General features: G+C 44.6%; 1 protein-coding gene across 9 annotated transcripts in view; it reads left to right on the forward strand.

Annotated features, from left to right (window-relative positions):
* Window positions 1–21636, forward strand: part of LOC109905215 (transcription factor COE3) — a 98408-nt gene extending 76772 nt beyond the window's left edge. For 2 of the 9 annotated variants that reach the window (XM_031790183.1, XM_031790184.1), the window contains exons 11-17: window positions 4606–4694; window positions 12108–12173; window positions 12558–12732; window positions 16132–16314; window positions 17822–18028; window positions 18367–18429; window positions 18554–21636. In XM_031790183.1, the coding sequence (XP_031646043.1) occupies window positions 4606–4694; window positions 12108–12173; window positions 12558–12732; window positions 16132–16314; window positions 17822–18028; window positions 18367–18425 (779 nt within the window). In that variant the 3' untranslated portion in view covers window positions 18426–18429; window positions 18554–21636. The remainder of the gene's footprint in view (window positions 1–4605; window positions 4695–12107; window positions 12174–12557; window positions 12733–16131; window positions 16315–17821; window positions 18029–18366; window positions 18430–18553) is intronic. The other 7 variants (XM_031790185.1, XM_031790186.1, XM_031790187.1 and 4 more) reach the window with 6 other exon arrangements.
* The last annotated feature ends 684 nt before the right edge of the window (window positions 21637–22320 follow it).

Here is a 22320-nt window from a genome sequence, read left to right on the forward strand (position 1 = left end):
TCTGGGGCCAGTCTGTCTGTCAATCACAGTTTAAAGTTCATGAAATTTCTATGAGCATCGATCGCAAGGGGGCCCGGATGATTGATCAAGCCTCTTGCTTTGAATTTCTCTTCTCTATGCTCTCACTGTGATGGGATGTGTGTGTTGTGTGTGTGTGTGGGCGGGGGGGGGGGGGGGGGGGGGGGGGTGATGTGTGTATGGTTACCCGTAGGTCTATGTATTGAGTTTGTACAGTGTGTTATATATACAGTGCAGAATATAATGCTGATGGAGTCCCGTTTGGGGAAAGCAACTGTTTTTACACAGACAACAGCGTACCGCAGTCCAAGCCAGAGTTTGGTTTTACATCACACGTCTGTACGTGTCCCAGTGTGTTGCTATGTCATCTTACTCTGAATGAGGGACAAATGAAAGAGCGAGAGAGAGAGGGGGGGATGAAAGAAGTAAATCAATAGCATAGTGCACGTGTGTAACAGTAACAGGGCGGCTTTAGATGCTGGTCGCCCGGTCGGTGCTCCACAACCCCCAGCCGACGACACACAGCCGCACTTGACCGACTCAGATCAGGCTCACACTGTTGGTGCGTCCGACAATTTCTTCCCTCAGAAGAGAGGAAGGAAATGATCTGATACACACATCTGTAGGCGACAGGGGGCAAACACAGCGATGACCTGCATCAATCATAACATGAATAGAGATGATAGGAATGGAAAATTGGAGCCCATGTTGCTCAAGCCGCTTCAAATCCCCTGTTCTGTCAGCCGGGCGGTGGGGATGGGCTGGGGCCTTGATGGTGTATCTCATATGAAATATGGACTCCATTTGAAATGATACGTGCAATATAGGGAAAGCCACGGAGAGCCTATGTGTTGAGTGGTGGAGCAGGAGAGTGGAGATTTATGGGTTTGAGGATGATCCTCATCGGGGACATGACTGCGCCTTCAACAAGGATATCACTGGAGTGAAAGGCGTCAAGGCACCGAAAAAAAAAGATTCCCTAAAGTGCATATTCCATCCATCAGCTATATCTGGTAAATGTGTACAGAATCAGCTAGCAGCCAAGTAGAAAAGCAGAAGCCACCTAAGCGGTTGGAAGGACAGCGGCGATGAGGGAAAGTAAATAGAAAATAGCTCAACATAAATAGATGTAAACACGTTGGAGTATGAGGATGTAAACATGTGTTGAGTAAATGTATACATATTTTGCCAAGGCACCACTTGAAGCATGCAAACCCTATAAAGCTTTGGAGCCTTAGTCTCTACACCCCGTGAGACTGATTGTAAAAAAGAGCAGTGAGACTTGTTACGTTCCAATAATATTAACTGGCTTCCTTTTCCCTCTCTCCCATTCTGGACCACCAATCTGAAAGGACTTGATTTGTTTAAATTCTGTAGTTGGAACACCTATCCAATCACTCAGTAGCAACAAAGGAAAGGAAGCTATTTAAGAATATTGGTGCGTAAGCCCACCTTAACTCTATCATGTTTCCCATATTTGTTCGGTTCAGGGGTGTAAGTAAGCGTCCCTCTGATCACGTTGACCTTGTAGAGGTACACTGTTCTAACTCTGACTTAACCTCTTGCTCCTGCTAACTGAAGTCATTTGGGTCATTTGGAAGGCAGCGCTGTTTGAAATAAGACAGAGAGCAACATGGGAATTGATTTTGAGGGAGCTTTAGGTAGCCTCCTCCTAAACCTCTAGAAATAGTTGAGGACATCTGGCTCGACACGTGGAGGTTTTTCACACGGGTTGAAAGGTGAAATGTTACACATGTACGATCAAATCTACAATCTACAAATCTCCATTTTTGTTCACAAAATAAAGACTTTGCTACTTGTAACAATACTCTCAACCTACAGAAGAGGAAGAGTTGTGCATTGAATGAAGTCAGAATGATATCAGAGTATTAAGGTAGAAGACATGACACTTAAGGCGTTGATTGAATTAACATTATCATCTGTAATACCAATTAATGCTACATGGTCTATCTGACTTTAAGTGCCTCAAATTTGGAGCTCATTGTTTTCCTGAACCCGAAAATGTCTGTCCTGCTTGTGCTGTGCTGTGCCCTGCTGTCACCAGCACCATGTTTCCCTATCTAATACAGTTCTGTGCTTTGGGATCATATTTCACTAGAGCTCCTCTCAGGCTTGGTTGAGTGTGTTAGTGGAAATCCCATTCACCCTCTCCCTCCCCTTTGTCCCAGTCGAGTGGTCACCTAATAACAACGCTCTGTTTAGTGAGACCCCAGTCGACCGTTTGATCACTTTCATAGAGCGAGAAATAGAGAGCAATAAATGGATGATTAAATAAATAAATAAAAGTATACCCTCCCGCCCACACCTCTCTTTCTCCCTCCCTCCCTGTCTCTCTCTCTCTCACTCCTACTCCCGCACTCCTACTCCCGCCTCCTCTTCCCAGCGAACTGCATTATCTTTCCCCTTTGAAAAAGTCCAAACGTCAGACACCACAAAGACGACTGGGCCCCCGAAGAAAAAATCTATACAAATTACGATGGAGAAAGTGGCACTGATGGCTGGAATTGCAGCATATGTTTACACTAAATCAGGCAATCTATCTTCATATGGGGTGTGTAATACGTAGGGGGTCAGGGTTCGCGCAGTGCGCCGGCGCTCTCCAATTACTCGGGCTCTTTGCGAAGGAGGCTGCCGTATCGATTGGCTGCGAGAACAGGGGCCTGCAGGTAGCCAATGGGGTGCTGGGGTCAAAGTGCAGGGGGATTTTAATAAGGGGAAGTAATGGACTTAATTTCTGAGGGGCCTGGCAGTAGAGGACGAGATGTCTGCCTCACTACCCTCTTGTCTCCCAGTCGAGAGGTTCATTAGGAGGCAAGCTTTATGAGATTACATTCTCTCTCTCTCTCTCTCTCTCTCTCTCTCTCTCTCTCTCTCTCTCTCTCTCTCTCTCTCTCTCTCTCGCTCTCGCTCTCGCTCTCGCTCTCTCCCTCTTTCTTTCTTTCTTTCTTTCTTTTTTTTGCTCTCTGTCTGGTCTGTCTGGTCTGTCTGTCTCTCTGTCTGTCTCTCTGTCTATCTCTCTCTCTCTGTCTCTCTGTCTGTGCTGCTCATTCCCTTTTCTATTGCTCTGTCTCTCTCTGTCTCTGTCTCTCTCTGTCTCTGTCTATCTCTCTGTCTCTGTCTCTCTCTGTCTCTCTCTGTCTCTCTCTGTCTCTGTCTCTGTCTCTGTCTCTGTCTCTCTGTCTGTCTGTGCCGCTCATTCCCTTTTCTATTGCTCTGTCTCTCTCTGTCTCTGTCTCTGTCTCTGTCTATCTCTCTGTCTCTGTCTCTCTCTCTGTCTGTGCTGCTCATTCCCTTTTCTATTGCTCTGTCTCTCTTCCACTGGTTCTCTCTGATAGTGTCCCACTCTCTTGGTATATTGGCTGTTTTTCAAATTTTCCCTGATTGTGTTGAAATTCCCTTTTACAATGCTCAGCCCTAGCTCTCTGACAAGGCCTAAGGAATACCTCATTATCCAAAGACGTGTTTGGTTTCAAAGTAGACTATCCCCTTCATCCCGACAAGGGAGAAATTGTCCATGAGAGTGTAATCTGTTTGGGCCTTGCTAACGTTCCTCTCTAGGTCCCTCTCAGGGGACAGGGGCAGATATTCAAAATGGCAGCCTGTGTGGAGAGGGCACGTCTAGGCTCCGTCACCCTTCAGATAACATCCTGACCCAGCCGCAGCCTGAAAGCCCTTTTCTCCTTCCCTTGGTGTGAAACGAGCCTCAGACAAATTTGATTTAGCAGCTCGCGGGTGCCCATTCCTGAGGAAAGAAAACAAATATTGTTATAATGGTAATAACATCTATTTGCCGCTCGCGACAAACGGCAACGGGCCTTTGAAAAGACCCCGCGCTGCCGCCACCACCTTATTCTTATTCATGAAAGCGCCGGTTATGCATATTAGCGCAAACTAGCTATTCTACTCACCGGCATTTGGTGTGTCAATCATCCTTACGGAATACAAGAGGCACCGGTGACAAAAGCGGAGAGGGCAAGAAGGCTGACAAATTGTCCCCAAAGTCAAATTTGACAGCCTTTTATGATTAATGGGCTTGATTATGGAGAAATATCTCTCTAACTCATTTCCGGCTGTTTCTCTTTTCTCCTTCGTCTCGAAATGGAGAGGAATGGAGATTGCGTTGTTTGCAAATGTGTGTGTGTGTGGGGGGGGGAGATGAAATAAAAAGGGGGGTACCTGAGAGGCTTAGAGTGAGGGAGGTGCAATTGAATTAGTTAGGAATGCCCCGTGAAAGGGATAGCAACTGGGACAGGTTGAGTGGAAGGTCTCAAGCTTAATAAATAGAATAGACGAAAGAGAGAGACGTGATGGTGGAGGAAGAGATCGCCTGACGCCGGGCTGACACTCAAGGCTATTGTAGAGCACATGTATCAAGGCAGGACAGCTAGTCAGGGGAGATATTCCTCTAGAATGTGACATAACACCTTCATAAGGCCTACATAGGCATACAGGCGTGGAATTGAAAAAACAATGCACATGTGACATTGGAAGCTTAAGAAGATCGATGCATGTTTGAGCTGCTTCACTCAGCAATGTTCCAACCTTGATAATTCTCTCTCTTTCCAGCCTTGAATGAGCCCACCATCGACTACGGCTTCCAGAGGTTACAGAAGGTCATCCCCAGACACCCAGGAGATCCCGAGAGGTTACCTAAGGTCAGTGGCGTGCCTCATAGGACACCAAGGAGTACATCATCCCCTGTTGTTACTCCAAAGACCACCCAGACTTTCGGACCGCCAAATATCTGAGTTTATAAACCTGATTTGTTTGATTTGGATTAATTATGAACCCTCTGCCCTATGAACAGGCTCTGATGCCAAGGGGCACATTGTTCTGATCTCTCGTACAATTGGAAACAGGTGGTTATGGGATGTCGTATTTGGTGTTTGAGACAGTGTTCCTGGTCTGGTTGTTTTTAGGTTTGAGGTAGCAACAGTCACTTATACATAGACATGAGTGTATGCACGGTTCAACACTGTCTTTCAGACACACTTGATAAATACTTGCGTACACACAACGACACACACACTTAGGCACAGACTCAGGTAGGGCAGCCGTCAGGTGCCCTGGGCGGTTTGCCGCCTGGTTAGTATGAAAAGATTATTTTCCCCCTAAAAGGTGTTCCACTAAATGAGTGAGATTGTTTTGGGCAGAGAACTGCTGTAAAGGGGGATATGATCAGATGGGGCCTGACAGTCTAAAGCAGCTGCCAAATTGAAACCATTTATCAAAATCTGACGTCTGAGATCCAGTCACCAAAAAAGTAGTTTATTTGTAAATTGATACTAATAGTGAGCATATATTGTCTGGCCCCTTTGATGCCCTGATTTGTGGCGGAGGGAGAATGTCCCCATCAGCCATTATATATTTATTTATTCAAAAGAAAACTCAATATGCAAATAGATTTCCTCCATCTTCCATCCAGCTGCGAGCTTTCCCGACATTTTAGACAGAATGAAATGGCAACAAGAGTAACACCTTAAAGCTTGCCATTCGTGAAGTACCTCATTGCTCTCACCCAATGTGACTTGTCAGGATAGACTCACAATATCACTCGGGAACAGATAGGTTGACATTTCATCCCTTTGTTATCCTCTCTCCTTTCCTTTTCCTGGAGGACAGAAAGGTTGGCCAGGAGCGATAGTAGAATGTTTGTCTCTTAGGCAGGGAGCAGAGCTCCCCTAAGCTACATCCAGAGGCTATAGACACCAAACCCTGCTATTGGAACCAATTAAAGTCAAATGTAATTATTTATTTTTTACAGGAAGAAACAGAGCATGTCTGGAATGGTGGGAATAAGAGGTATTCCATGTAGATAATGATAGGGGGGAAACACTAATATAGGAAAACACTGGCCATCGTTCCTCTGGGCTCCTTTGGTTTTGGCGTTTTCCTTTGTCCCCGAGAAACCCCTGTTGAGTGATTTCATTAGGAGGTTGGCAACCACACTTCTCCAACGAGCCGGTGTCAAGAGGTGGGACCCTAGCTCCAGTGATGGACAGACAGACCAGCCCGGGGCTAAAGCATGGCCAACTGGTCACTGATGACCTCGGAGGCTGGGGCTGGATCAGGTTCGCCTCTAATTTCATTTCCAGTCTGCCTTGGCTGCAAGTGGACACTTCCCTGTCCAGATCTATGGAGGATATGTGAAACGAGTTCAAGCTCTAGCCTCCCCTCATTGCTCAGCATGGGAGGCACTCCGTTCCAGGACCTTTGCGGTAGAAGACCCAGACCCATTCCCAGGTCACGGCAAGTTTAACGGCCTATGAATCCTCTTAAATAGACACCTGGATGGTGATGCATTCTTTACATGCGGAGGGCCTATTTTCCTAAGATACGGCCACACGGGAAGCCTGTTTTCATACAGAGCAGACAAACAAATGGAGACAGAGCTTAAAAGAAAACCGAGGTGAAGAGTTTGCCGTCTTATCGGCCAAAATGTGTTAACGGCAACAGCAAAAAATTGGCTCATGTGAGTTTTCATATGTTCATGGAGAATATGTGTTTTCCACCTGTTTGGCCATTGCATTGGAATTAACTGCCAGGGTTAGGGGACAATTGTATTTGAATGCAATTGTTAGTGCGAGGATGGAATAAAAGCCTGCACACCCTGTAGCTTTTCAGCACCTGAGCTGTGTGTGCGCACACCCCTGATCTAGACTGTGTACTTGAAGAGATCAGTTTGGTGGTATGGTGTGGAAGCGGTAGCTAGCCATAGCGTCTCCTGTGTGTTGTATCTAGGTGGTATGCAGAGCCGGGCTAGGGGGGATTTATCATTGTTAAGGGACCTGTCGGATGACTTCTTCTCCAGGGTCAGCTGATCTCTTCTCTCCGGGCACCTCTGGATCCAGGGAGCCAACCTCCCATAATTGAGCCCCTGGAAAGCAATGGAAGAAAAAAAAGAAAGTGGAATATGTCTGGAGACAGACGCAAGGAGGACTGGGGCGTGTTGCAGGGGCGGGGCTCAGGAGGGTTGGGTGAGGTGGGTAAAAGACTATATGACGTATGATCAAGGTGCATTCCATAACGTTTACATATGAAAATAGCACTTATCAAAGTACCGTATATCTGTAAAAGTAAAGGAATTCAATTCCTCGAGAGTAGTACCTTCTCTTACCGTGTCACTAAGATGTTTAAGAAATACCTCACCATTACAACACGTACAGTCAAGGAGAAGTGAATTAGACTGGGTTTCCAGTCGATAGGTAATTCATTGTAATTTAACTTATCCATTTTCTCAAATTCCACAAATCAATTGGAGAGAAACAATCCTCATATAAAATGATCTGCATTTTTCAACTCGTGAATCAAATCGGAATTCATTTCCTCAATCGACCTGACTTGAAGATGACGCCAGCCAGTTCAGGATAGAGGGATTCTATAATTCCTGCTCTTTCATATCGTTCTCCTTGTGAGTTATTCCACCTGGAGCTCTGAAGTACCCTAAAGAGACATCCACTCTCTAGATGTGTGGTCTGTCGCTCCAGAATGCTGGATGTGCCTTTCCCTCTTGGCCCTGAGACAGACGAAAAGAGAGCATGGTGGATGAAATGGTTTCCCCCTCTGTCTGAGGTCGTAAAAGAGACATATACTAGCTAAAACCTGTTTTTCCCCAAGTCTAAGTCATCAGGGTAGAGGTTTCCAGGATAGAGGCTGGGAACAGACCCGTCCTACTCTCACAGAGGGAGGGAGTCTCTTGTTGGGCCAACTTCTTATCCCTCACTGGCAGTAGCCCCACTGAGGATGAAGGAGAGAACACTCCTTTCCCTCCCTCCTGCCCTGTCTCTGTCTGTCTGTCTGTCTGTCTGTCTCTCTCTGTCTCTGTCTGTCTCTCTGTCTGTCTCTCTCTGTCTCTCTCTGTCTCTCTCTGTCTCTCTCTGTCTGTCTGTCTGTCTGTCTGTCTGTCTGTCTGTCTGTCTGTCTGTCTGTCTGTCTGTCTGTCTGTCTGTCTGTCTGTCTGTCTGTCTGTCTGTCTGTCTGTCTGTCTGTCTGTCTGTCTGTCTGTCTGTCTGTCTGTCTGTCTGTCTGTCTGTCTGTCTGTCTGTCTGTCTCTCTCTGTCTGTCTGTCTGTCTGTCTGTCTGTCTGTCTGTCCGTCCGTCCGTCCGTCCGTCCGTCCGTCCGTCTGTCTGTCTGTCTGTCTCTCTGTCTGTGCAAAGTGCTTGCATGCATGTGAGAGTGTGTTTTCTGGATGCTGAGAGTATAACATCACAGACTGTACATTACTCCTCCATGGTTAGAATTCAACATGTACAACATGTTACTGTTTTATTCTTATTCTTATCCCAGAGTATTCAGTGAATCTTTCAACCCTTGCATATTCCATGTTTTATGTTTATTCATATTGCAAATGGGTCATTCCAAAAATCAAGGTATTACCTTTATATTTAATTCAAGTGACACTCACTTTATACGAACACTAAACCAGCATTTAACACACTATGGAATCTCTCTGTTCATTGGCCGAGGTGATTATTGAATGAGCCGACATGCTGCTCCTAACCCTGCATCCCTCTTTCCCTCCGTCCATCTCTGAGAGGAAGTGCAGAGCAGCCTGACCCCCCCCCCCCCCCCCCCCCTCCCTAGAGGTGTGGGCCAGTGATAAGAGATTATGATGATAACTGGGAGATAGTGCATTACCGTATTGATTGTGTTAAAACACCCGCGCTCTGATTGCCGGCACTTGGGCTGACAGGAATCCAATGGCGCTGTCTCTCCGCGCCGCTAAAAGGAGGAGTGTGTGTGCGTGTGTGTGTGTGTGTGTGTGTGTATGTGGATATGTGTGTATGTGTGGTATGGTTCACGGCAAGGCAGTGCAACGTCCATATCTCACCTCCACACACACACATGCCTCACACCCCCACCCCAACAGCTACAGTACCACAAGGCCCAGGCATAGATAACCCTTGCTGTTATGTCGCAAAGTGCTGTGATGTATTTCCAATGGTCCAAGTCAAGTACTTCCTTTTGCATTTGTTTGAGAGATTCTGGTTACCGTAGTTAGGGCAGTTGTTATGATCAGAAAAGGGCCACGCACTTCAAACAATTGAACACCCAAACACACAAACGGAGTTGCACCAGCGAGCAGTAAGGCCTCGAAGGCGTCATTAACTCGAGAAAGGCTGTTGTGTTTGTCGTTGCCTAATGAAAATACAAGTAGAGAGACCGTCAGTGGCAAACACACACACACACACCAGTGTGTAGAGGCAGGAATGTGTGCGTGCGAATGTTTATGAGTGCATGTGCTTGTATATTGCTGCGTGTGTAAGTGTTTGCGTACGTGTGTGTGTGTGTGCGCGTGTGCCTGTGCGTTTGAGGCGGCAGGGCGGGAAGGGGTTGCCAAAGTTCCCTATGGCGGGCAGGGTGTTGCAGCCGCCAAGCCTCAGAGACATTAACTAACTTCTGTTTTATAATGGAGATTAATGAAGCGAGCGCATGCCAGAGGGGAGGAGAGAGGATGAGAGGGGATAGGATGAGAGGAGAGGAGGAGAGGAGGGGTCTGAGACACTCCTCACATGGGTGGATATGTTGGCAGTGCCAGGGTGTGACAGATTGTGCCCTCTCTCAGTGGATAGGGGTTTGGGCGTAGGGACGAGGGGTGGGATAGAGAGTGACAGGAGCTATATTGCTTGGTTGCAGTGGGGGTAGCGGTGTGTGTGTGTCTGTGTGACTTTGTGCCTGCAGGATAGCTGCGGGGTCAGTAGGAGTGTGGGGGTAGGCAGGTGGGTCGGCATGCCCACTAAGGAGAGGCACAGAGAAAGGGCACACTGGCACGGTGGATCTCAGATAGATGTGAAACATAATTTGATCACTTTTTGTTGCAGAGAGTTTTCCCTGAAATGCTAACTTTAGTGTATTTGAGGTTTAAAAAGGCTTCTAAAGTTTGTAAAAATGTATCAAGCCCTACAAAAAATGTCCGTTATTTATAATCCACATAATGATATACCTTTCCTGTTGCTGCAGGATTCTTTTTGTGCTGTAACAAGCTGGCTCAAATTAAGATCCTACATCTGTACACACGCACGGACGCTCAGACATACACACACCCATACACACACAAACACACAAACACGAACACATGCATACGTTCACACGTACTCTTTCAAAAAAAAAAAAGTGCACATGGTAGAAAAAACTAAACCAATATGTTAATAAAACAAGGGAATCTAATTTCCTTTCAAGCATATATTCAGGAGAGAATACATGAAGTTAAGAAAAACGCACACACCCCTTCCTCACTGTAACTCAAGTCAGTATGCTTGCCCATCTGGGCAGATGGTTTTTCCTCGGGCCGATTCGACTGACGCATTTTTCCTGAGGTCATATTTTGTCGTGGGAAATGGGGGACAGAAAAGAAAGAGCGTCCTCGTTCACTCTTTCCCTGTCAAACACTGAACACAGGGCCAACAGGGAGGGAATAGTTAAATGATTCAACGATAAGGAAAACAGTTATTCCCGGATACATGTTCACCACAGCACTGCCCATTTCCTTTGACAGCGTTTCGGTCAAGTTCAATTATTATTTTATTTTTTTACAACACAAGGAAAAGTCTCGATGTGTTGTAGGAACCAATCACGCTCCAGAAAAGCAGACAGAGGCCCCTCCTCGTTGTAATACCCCAGAGACCTCCAGCAGAGGCTCCCACAACACCAGCTCTCATCCACAGAGCCCTGGAAACAACAACCAACCCAGCCCTCTCGACCTCACTCACTCCTCTTCTCTGTCCTCTTCACTTCGCATCTCCTTTCCACTCTCATGTGGTGACGTCCCATCCTCCTCTCCTCTCCTCTCCTCTCCTCTCCTCTCCTCTCCTCTCCTCTCCTCTCCTCTCCTCTCCTCTCCTCTCCTCTCCTCTCCTCTCCTCTCCTCTCCTCTCCTCTCCTCTCCTCTCCTCTCCTCTCCTCTCCTCTCCTCTCCTCTCCTCTCCTCTCCTCTCCTCTCCTCTCCTCTCCTCTCCTCTCTCATTCCTCAAGTGAAAAGGCACAGGACCTTGTGTGAGTGTTTGTCCCCCAATTTAGCCCCGGCGATTGTCAGCGACGCCTCCTCCGGCAGACCCTATTTATCTATCTATCAGGCCTGTTATTGTTATTAAGAGCCATCGCCACGGCGACCCACTGGGCTGCCGGGGAGAGATTGGACACTTCCTCCTCTGGGTGGTGGGAAAACAGCCCGGGGGCAATGGAGGAGGTGGGGATGGAGGGATGATGGTGGGAGAGAGAGAGAGCAGGAGGGAGGGGTGAATTAAGCATCCAATAAACAGATGCAATGTGGCTCTAATAAGCTGGGGTCTGAAGTGGCGGATCGGAAGCACTGAAGGCAGTCTGAAAGTGTTAATGGGTTCCCACCACCTCAGGCTTCTTCCTTCCCCCTTCCCTCACTCCCTCCAGGGTGCATCGGCAGCCATTTTGATTAGAGGCCTGGTAACGATGCCCTCCGATCATGACAATTTGTTACTATGTGGTGCCGTGACAAAATGTGTGCTCTAACAAAAACGTAAACCCCCTGCAAGCAGAGACATAAGAGGTTGGGAAGGGAGTGGTTGGGCCTAATACTTGAGACGCCTAAGTGCTGACTGGGAGAGAGTATAGTGTGAGTGTGGGTGTGTGAGAGAATGGGAGAGGGGAAATGAGATGCAGACAGCTGCTTTCTCTGGGTTGTTTATCACACATAGGCCTTGCCATTAAAGCTAATCTCTGACTTGTGCTCTGTAAAACAATGATTACATTTGAATGCTTTCCCCATTTTACGACCCCAACTCCCCAACATCCAGGTCCGACTCTTACAGCAACCTATTTATAACTTTCAAACAGAGTTACAATGCAATGGAATGATTTACACTCACAAAACCAAAACATCCCAGATTGTTTTACCGCTTACATGTTTTAGGTTTTAATGTTCTCGGTTTATACGAGCAGTAAAAACTATTCTTCAGATTTTTACTGTTAACCATCAACAAGTTCCAGGATTCTGAAATTGTAATGAGTGTGGAGTCTTTCATGTAACTCGGTATCATACTGTGTTTTTCTTCAAATGAACTGTAGTATTCAGTAACATGTGATGTCATTTCAGGAAGTGCTGTTAAAGCGATCAGCAGATTTAGTAGAAGCCCTGTACGGAATGCCCCACAATAACCAGGTATGTAATCATATCGATTTTTATTGGCTCTCATCCTTTTAAACATACCCCTGGCATTTATTGAAGTTTTTCCTTTTTCGCGACTCTAAAAAACCTGTTAAGCGTTTTTATTTTCTTTACAGATTACATGAACATCCCATTTTATATTTCAAGAACAGCCAGGTCACAAGGACCTGGGAGGCCAGGATAACTATCTATGTAGTGTCTAGATGGCAGAAGTAGGCTAAATGTACTGACTAAGAGGAAATAAAGGGTAACATGGCCCAAATAAAATATATGATCAGGTTCATTTCTGGTCAAAGAAATACTCAACACTACACATAAAATCTCTAAACTCACAATTCTCTCCACCTTCTCCCTCTCCCTGTCCCTCCTTCCCATCAGGAGATCATTCTGAAGCGGGCAGCTGACCTGACCGAGGCCCTGTACAGCGTCCCCCGCAGCCACAACCAGCTGCCTTCGCTTAGCGGCTCAGCCGCTCACTCCGGCATGATGGGAGTCAACTCCTTCAGCAGCCAGCTGGCCGTCAACATCTCCGAGGCCTCGCAGGGGGACCAGGGTGAGTGTCACGACCCCCCACTATGACCCCTCACGCCACAACCCTCACCCTTCACCCTCTGATCTTCTCACACCTTCTCTGTGTATTGGTGTCCCCTGTAGATATGCTCGTCCTATGTTTCTCTTTAATATAAGCTTCATGGCTATACTTTAGCTGCTTTTAGCAGCCATATACGTCAGGCGTGGCCATTTGTGCGTATATACGCTCAGTGAAATGTGTGTAAGCCTTTGTATGTATCCCTCTGTGTGTTTGTTTTTGTATGTATCCCTCTGTGTGTTTGTTTTTGTATGTATCCCTCTGTGTGTGTGTTTTTGTATGTATCCCTCTGTGTGTTTTTTTTGTATGTATCCCTCTGTGTGTTTGTTTTTGTATGTATCCCTCTGTGTGTGTGTTTTTGTATGTATCCCTCTGTGTGTTTGTTTTTGTATGTATCCCTCTGTGTGTGTGTTTTTGTATGTATCCCTCTGTGTGTTTGTTTTTGTATGTATCCCTCTGTTTGTTTTTTTGTATGTATCCCTCTGTGTGTTTGTTTTTGTATGTATCCCTCTGTGTGTGTTTTTGCATGTATCCCTCTGTGTGTGTGTTTTTGTATGTATCCCTCTGTGTGTGTGTTTTTGTATGTATCCCTCTGTGTGTGTGTTTTTGTATGTATCCCTCTGTGTGTGTGTTTTTGTATGTATCCCTCTGTGTGTGTGTTTTTGTATGTATCCCTCTGTGTTTGTTTTTTTGTATGTATCCCTCTGTGTGTTTGTTTTTGTATGTATCCCTCTGTGTGTGTTTTTGCATGTATCCCTCTGTGTGTGTGTTTTTGTATGTATCCCTCTGTGTGTGTGTTTTTGTATGTATCCCTCTGTGTGTGTGTTTTTGTATGTATCCCTCTGTGTGTGTGTTTTTGTATGTATCCCTCTGTGTGTTTGTTTTTGTATGTAGCCCTCTGTGCGTGTGTTTTTGTATGTAGCCCTCTGTGCGTTTGTTTTTGTATGTATCCCTCTGTGTGTTTGTTTTTGTATGTAGCCCTCTGTGCGTGTGTTTTTGTATGTAGCCCTCTGTGCGTGTGTTTTTGTATGTAGCCCTCTGTGCGTGTGTTTTTGTATGTAGCCCTCTGTGCGTGTGTTTTTTTATGTAGCCCTCTGTGCGTGTGTGAGCGTGGACGTGTTTAACTATACTTGTTGGGACCAACAGGGGACATTTTGTTAGTCCCCACAAGGTCAAATGCTATTTCTAGGGGGTTTAGGGTAAGTGTTTGAATGAATGTTAGGTTTAGAATTAGGTTTAGGTTTAGGTTTAGGGGAGAGTGAAAATAGGATTCTGAATGGGACTGAATTGTGTGTCCCCACAAGGATAGTTATACAACACTGTGTGTGCGGTAGAGAAAGGGTGTGTGTGTGCGTGCGTGCGTGCGTGCCTGTGTGTGTGTGTGTGTGTGTTAGTATGGGGTAGAGAAGGGGTGTATGAGAAGGGGAGGTGCTAATGAGTTAAAAAATGCAGACGAGGTGGCATGAATAAAGCAACCAGAGTTTAGACACTGAAGACAGCAGCTCGGTCAAGATTTCAGGGAGCAGAGTGTGAGTGTGTGTCTCTTTTTTTAGTGCATGCTTGACACTATTGTTGCAAGTATGAATTCACTCTTTATACAATTCCAAAAATGCAGAAGCATGTTATTATGCATATATTATAATGCAAAGCCCTCCACACACACAGGCATGTATGCATTCACGCACACACACAAACACACACCCCTATCCTAGAGAGGGCTGTTTCCTTTGACAAAGCAGCTCTGTGACTGATGCACAGGAAATAGGTCTGAACGTGTGATGAACAGATTGGCTCACGTCGGACCTGAGGATACAGGCAGGAAGAGGAAATGCGAGAGATATCTTGAGATGTTTTCTCTCCCCTGACACCTCAGCATAGTTCCTCCCTTCCTCCTGCCCTCCCCTTGTCTGCTTTTCACATCAACCACCGAGTGAACACCTACAGTAATCTATGAAGTCATGGGAACAGGACTGCAGTCATCGTGAAAATACAGAATGTCATAGTCTATGTCCATAATCATTGGAACATTGCAACCCAGAATCAGACTTTTCCCCACCTACTGTAACTCCTCTTTGAGCTCCTAGAAATGATGTACTACGACTCAAATATTAATTTGATTTTGTATTTTTTATTTCACCTTTATTCAACCAGGTAGGCTAGTTGAGAACAAGTTCTTATTTACAACTGCGACCTGGCCAAGATAAAGCATTAATATAGAGGGCGGCTCATACGCCAAGCTTAATGAAAGGACTGAGCAATGCAATTTACTGAAACAATTCCAGACGAGCGTTATGGATCTGCTTTACATCACGTTGTGTGCAAAAATGGATTATATCATTCCTCCTCTGGCATTTGTCTTCAAACTTGCATCCACTCCAGTTGTTTTGCTTCACATTGACAGTTTCCTCTGGAGCGAGTATATGGGTACTACCCGGCCCTTGTGGCGCGTCTCGGTCTCGTTGACCTCCAGAGGCTGTCCGCGATAGCTGGATAGGGTTACTGACTGCTCCCCCTAGGCTAGGCCTGTCCTTCATCTCTCCCCCCAATAGTGGAGAGGAGATGCCTTAACTCTCTCCCCCCTCTACCACCCCCAGCCCTTAGTTGATTGGCCCTCATCTAGGATGTATTGAATACCCGTTCTCCCTTCGTTATAGCCCTCTTGCCTTCACGAGGCACTAGGGCTCCTACCCATCTGGAGGCTTAGAGACAAGGGAGAAAGGCACAGTTGTGCTCTCACTTCCTCTCCATACTACTTTCCCTCTCTCTCTCTCGCTCTCTCCCTCTCTCTCCCTTTCCCTCCCCTTTCTCTCCCTCACTCTTCTTCTCTTTTCTCTCTTTCTCTCTTCCCACTTCCTTGTTTGAGCCAACACAATTCCCAGCAGGAGAGCAATTGATGGAGAGCTACCCTGGGATCAGAAAGAGTGCAGGCAATGGGAAACACATGTCAGGAACAACAGTGGAGGGAGGGGCAGCAGGGACAATCCCTTTCAAAAGCCACACTGTGTCCGATTCAACTCTTCAATTCATTGGGGAAACATGGAAACTTCACACTATGGTTCCATTTTGAAAGGCCCTACTCTTACCAAATCGAATGATCACTTTTGACATAATATTTATTAACCCTTGTTCTGATTTGAAGTGTAAAGGGAATTGTGCTCAAACAGGTAAGGGAGAGGGAAAATGCTGTCTCGGGTGGTTTTAGTTCTGGAGGTGAGCAATGCAAATTGGAATACTCAATATTAGAATAGTAAAAATCAGGTCCATGCTTTCGGAGTTAGTCAATGGAATACAAATGTGATGTTGTTCAAACTGCACTGTGCTGATGCCATTGGATTAACTATAGCATTTCCTCCTTTCGTCCAGGTTACTCCCGTAACTCCAACAGCGTATCGCCCCGTGGCTACGTCCCCAGCTCCACGCCCCAGCAGTCCAACTATAACACCATCACGTCCACCATGAACGGCTACGGAGCGGGCATGACCAACCTCGGGGTGCCAGGCTCACCCAGCTTCCTCAACGGCTCCGCTGCCAACTCCCCTTACGCAAGTAAGTAAAGCCTTATTTGGTCCCAATAATCATTAATATATCTGATTGCATCTCAATGCGTCACGTCTCAAGGCATGTCACATTCCGTGTGGGGGGGTGGGGGTCATTTGGGTAGTTATATATGTGGTGGGATAGCAACACAAGGTTTCATTAGGACAGTAATACTCTGATTCAGTCCAGGAGGGATGCAGTGTCGGCTAGTTATCTCCTACTTCCTGTTTGCACAGTGATTGGCATAGACCTGGGGCACAATGTGTATGGACTCGCACCAATTTAGTATTGATCAATTCAGTAGAGGCACAGAAACAGAAAATACCTGCGTCTACTGCCATTCTGGAGGACTGGTGTTGAGGACACCTGCCTTGGAATTCCTCACACACACACATGGCGTAGATGACATCACAGGGATTCCTCCTCTCTCCCTCAGTGCTAGAACCCTTCTGTGTCTCTGTCCCTGATCCTTTCTTCTAATTAACATGCTCAGAGTCACGATTCCACTCGGAGGTCACAGGTGTTTTTGAACTCTGTCACCCACGGGGACTTTTTGAGTTGCTTATTGTTTAGGTTACAGCATCACAGATCAAAGTCTCCCAGAGGCGTGTGTAGAGCATGGCAGACAAAACAATGCCACAGCGTCTCAGTAGTTGTCGATTCTGGATACGAAACTGAAAGTCGGTTTTGTTCTGGCATTTTGACGCGGAGGGTTATGTGTTGTCTACTGAAAAGAAAGGTTGGGTTTGTCTGTCTGTACCATGCATTGTACAAGTCTTCATCTGCTTTGCCTATACCTTGTTCCATCTCCTTCATTACTTACCGCTACTAACATTCTAACACCCTCATAGTATCATTCATGCTTGGGGTCAAACCCATTAAGTTGGATTAAGTAGCAAAAAAATCTCAACTGTGATGTTACAGAGCAAGTATAAGTCAATAGTTCAAGGAAGACGAAACAAAAGAACTATTCACATGTAGGGATGCACATAGTTTGCATTTTGCCATCCATTTTAGAGTCCCATTTAGAATTTGTGAGATATGGGACTATAAGCTGCTTCAGGGATTCATACCTTACTGGAATCATATTTCTTGTGGTAAAATATGCAATAACTACAGAGACTAACCGAGCCATTATTGGGTAGAATGGGGTATCAAATACACTGTGATTATGATCAAATTGCTTTATTATCACAGTCAGCATTTCATACATGAACATTCTACACATACTGTACACACATCCACACAATTCTTTTTTTGTTGTGAACATGGATGGAGGTTGCTGCTACCCTCAAGAACAAGGTATTGTCGTGTCAAGTCTAAAATGGGCCTCTTCAAGTTATGGATCAACTTTGCAAATATTGTGCACCTTTTACTCCGGGCTTGTCACTCCAGACCTTGACCCTTCTTCAGACAGGCATCCATTCCTCAGCCCCCATGCATGCCCTCACTGTTACAGTTCATCTCAGTCCACTCACTCACCAACCTCTGTCTGTCTGTCTGTCTTCTCCGTTAGGATCTACCACCTCCCCCTCCTCCTCCTCCTACTCCTCCTCCTCTTCCTCCATCCCTCTGTTCTCCGGTGGACCCATAGGCCCTTATTCATTCTCTCCTGTCCATATGATCTCTGCAGTCAAACAGAAGAGCGCCTTCGCCCCTGTCGTGCGGCCACAGACCTCCCCGCCCCCCACCTGCACCACCACCAATGGCAGCAGCCTACAGGGTGAGCATCCCACCCCTCTCCTGCCTCTCAGTCCCGCCCACTTCTGCCTGGGTTATTGTTAGAAAGGGCGTTGTCATGGAGACCCTGTAATGCTAGAATTCACATGACGTAATGATGTGGCCTGAGGTAGTAGTGGATTGAAGGTCAAAGTTGATCCATAACTTCTGGCTCTTGGTAAAGTAGATTTTGGAATCTGAGACTGAGACTTTTCAAAACATTCATCACAATCAAATAATTTGGCTGAGAATCTTTGTTGACATAGAGTGACTGATTATAAGTCAATGTAACATGACTGGAAAAGTTATTATATTTGAAAAATATAATTTTGTCATTCTTAGGTTTTGCAGCAAATCCATATGCATATCATAATTACCTCAACACACGGCTTTTCATTTAAGAGGGTGTGTAATGATTTTCTATGGGATATCCTTACAACATTATATTACCGTTTTATCGATGCAAAATGTGTTATGGATACAAAACGTCTCCCCACTTTATTAGGTAACCAGCGTGTCTGTCTTTCAGCCATGGCAGGTCTAATAGTCCCACCTATGTGAAGAGGGCCTACTGCCAGATTGACCACATCTCCACTAGCTCACAGAATCTCTACAGCATCAGCTTAAATCTCATCAACCTCCAAAACAGGACCATCAAGCCTCTTCACTCCTGGAAACAGAACAGCACAACAAAGAAAATCCAAGTAACCGAAAACCCGTAAAATGACGCTAGATTATCTTTGACGCTAGATTATCTTTGTGTTGGTTCAGTAGTTGACTTCATCGTCACTTTCTGTGTTTTGCATTTTGGGACTTGTAAGCCATTCCTTGCCCAACAGGTAGCATTTCCACATAGATATGTATGAAGGGTTAACTAATCTGAAAATATAGCAATGTGAATAACAAACTGTGGTTTTGAAAGGCAGGTAGTTACTCCTTGTCGTGTAAGCATTGTCCGGCGTCCTACGAGGTTCATTTGCATGTCTGAAAAACTATTTTGACTGGATCTTCTAATGAACCTAGTTCGTTGTCAGTCATATAACCACTGTGAGCAGGTAGAGTCTAAAGGCCTACAGTTCAAAACAGTCAACTATGGAAAAAGTGCAGAAGCCATGAATATCCAACACTCTGTCAATTGTCCGACTCAAAATCGGTGGGAGTTTCAGTGAGAATTCCCCACAATGTCGATAAAAAAAAATCAGCTTCAAAAAGACAACTGATATCTAATGTCGTAGTCTTTTAGCATTTTAATTTGTGTACCATAGCTTTTAATAATGTGCGTTTATCATATCTGAAGGAAAATGCAGTAATTTTCTAATCTAACGAAAGGGTTGGCAAACATTCTGCCAAGGAGCAAATAGCAAATGTTGTACTAAACAGCCCGAGGTTTTGAGGTTAAAGGGTTTTAGATGTCTACCATTTTTGAAACATAGTACAATAGATATATTTCCGGGTGTGTTGATTGGTAGATTTTAACCAGAAATGCTTGCAGCAGTTTTAATCACATTTAGGTACCAGATTTCTTGTTATTCTTCTGATTGTGCTTATTTTGTATGTATTTATAAAGTATGTTTTGGGATTCCTTTTGTGATTTAGGCCTGAATGATAGTCTTAAATATATATGTAAACACATTTGATGTCTTAATACCTTTTAGATATTGTAAAAAGATTGAAAAAGGAGAGGAACAACCCTTTTGTAAAAATGAAAAAAGTCAAACATGACATGGTCACCCTGTCTTTTAAAGCAGGATATACGCCCCACCACTTTTGTATAAAAATGGTTTTCCGATACTATATTTAACTTTTTTTTTTTTTGCATACAGCATTTGTGTTCTCGCCAGTTCTCCTTGTCCTTTGTGTATTATTGTGAAATGTGTATTATCATGGTTATTTCTTAATGCACTATTTTAGTTGGGGCACTTACAAGAGCAATGCATCTTAGCAAGCAAGAAAAAAAATACAAAATAGGAAAACAATGACAGAAAATGGAGATTAAAAAAAATACAAAAGACAAAGGCTAGTACAAATATGCACCAAGATGTTTCTGTTTTGTTGTAGCCATTCTTCGATTCACATTTTTGTCAGTGTGGCTAAAATGGCAAGGTTGTTTTCATGTGAATTTCTCTTTTTCAAAAACTCTTCCATCGTAATCCTCCATACTCCTTACTTAAAATTTTAGGCGTATCCATTTTTTTCGTTCATTGGTTAGAATTAAACTCCTTTCCCATCTTAACTACGGACCCAAGCCTATTCCTTGTGTTTTGGTGATAATGAATGTAATACACATGCCTGAATCAGCAGCGAGGTTGAAACTCAAGTACGCCCTCCAATAACTGCTGTGGCGGGACCACTCAAGTGTAGGGTTCACCGATCTCAAGGAACCTTCCATTGATGTCAGTGTTGTCGGTGGTGTTATTGTCGTTGCACACAATCTGTATCATGTACTTATGCAATGTGTATTTCCTGTAAAGCAAGCTATCGCTCCACATTTCAGTGGAAATGGTTTTGAAACGTAAAAGAACACAAGACATAATTGATGCCTTACAATAGAACACGCTCCAATACAATGCATTTTCATTATTTTGATACTCTTAATTGAAGTGTGGTCTTAGAATATAAAAAATATTTTAAAAATGGAGTTATGCTGTTGCAGATTTATTTATTCCTTATTTTACCAGGTGAGTTGACTGAGAATACGTTCTCATTTACAGCAACGACCTGGGGGAAAGTTACAAAACATAGTAGAAATAAATAGATGTCTAAGAATTAGTTATAGTTGTCGTTCATTTGATGGTTTTGAATAATCATTTGAGCTGCAGTGGATGTAGTTTAAACTAGGATATGTTGAACGATACATCCTCCAAATTTCCACATAGCCTGTGTAACATAATGATAGTGGGACAATAGGTCACAAAAATCAATGATGCGCCTGATTAAACCTTTGATTTTATGCTAATTCTGTGCAGTGATTGACATAAATCAGCTATCATCGGGTGGCATCAACATGTAGTCATAATGTGGGCTTGTGAAGACAAGAAAAAAGGGAAAATCTGTTGCACCACTTTGAGAGAGACATTTTTCAATTACGAGAGTCAAGGCCAGCTCATAGAATGTCATCTGAATTCAATATTATGGACTTCTAAACCCATTTTCAATGAAAACACACGTTTTCTCTTCGAGTTAAATCTTGGCTGACTTCTCACAATCCTCCCCTTCACCCCCACGTATCCATTCCATCCCTATACTGAGTTTTCAAATAGCTTGCGATTTTTTTTGTGTTTTTTTTTGTTATAGTTGTAGAAAGCTTGCTTTTTGCTGCCCTGGTTTTCTGCAGAGGTTTTTTAAATTGCAAAGTGTACTTTCTCAATGTTTTATTCAATATGAAAAGGGGAGAGGTACTGCATCTTTGTCAAATATGAAATGTACCATCAAAGTATACTCTATCAAAGCACAATGTTTAATTAATGTCTCTAAAATACAAAAGGGGGGTATCCCCCCCGCTGTTCCTTTTCTGTCTTTGACCATGCTGTAAATAGATGCATGTTTTTTTTTCTGTGATCCAGTGCTTTTTGTACAGAAACAAACTAATAAAGAATACATTTGGCTTGAAAACTGTCTTGTATTGTTGATGTTCTAGGTTCTGCATTGGAGTTCATTTTGCTCAAGTGTGGCTTATCTCCAGATCTACCATAATCTATTCCCTCACATAGCAGAGGGCAACAGGAATCACACCAAGTACTCCTAGCTCAATAAGAAACTTTCCAGACAAGCTCATCCTTCAAAAAGCTTCAACCTTTTGGACGCTCGTTCTAGCCAACACTCAGTCTATGGGAGATACGTGTGCAATAGCCTCCAAAGACCACGTTTTATGATGAAAATCTTGGCTCTCAAACCCTCGAACTAGGCTTCTCAGATGACATATTGACCAGTGTGTATTTGAATCAATCATTCAAAGTCTGAGTAAGAGCAACAATTCCTCCCTCTATAAATGATAGCATAACATCAGGCAAAAAGATAATCTCGATGGTTGCAAGCCTGGAGGTTGACTCTTATGTGTACTAAACTGTAGAAAGTGACTACACAGAGAACACACAAGACAATTCCTTTGTGCACGCTAGTGTGCATTTTTGCAAAGAGTTCATGGGTTTGTGTGTATGCATACCCGTTTGATACTGTGTGCAACGTGCACGGGCTTCCTCAGAGGTCGTAGGGTGTGGCCGCTTCCTGAGATAGCTGCCCTTAACTCTGCCCGATAGCTCTTTCTGACGCCATTAGAGTAGACCAGCAGAGGTCTTT

Source organism: Oncorhynchus kisutch, linkage group LG15 (genome assembly GCF_002021735.2).
Source record: "Oncorhynchus kisutch isolate 150728-3 linkage group LG15, Okis_V2, whole genome shotgun sequence".
NCBI classification, from domain to species: domain Eukaryota; kingdom Metazoa; phylum Chordata; class Actinopteri; order Salmoniformes; family Salmonidae; genus Oncorhynchus; species Oncorhynchus kisutch.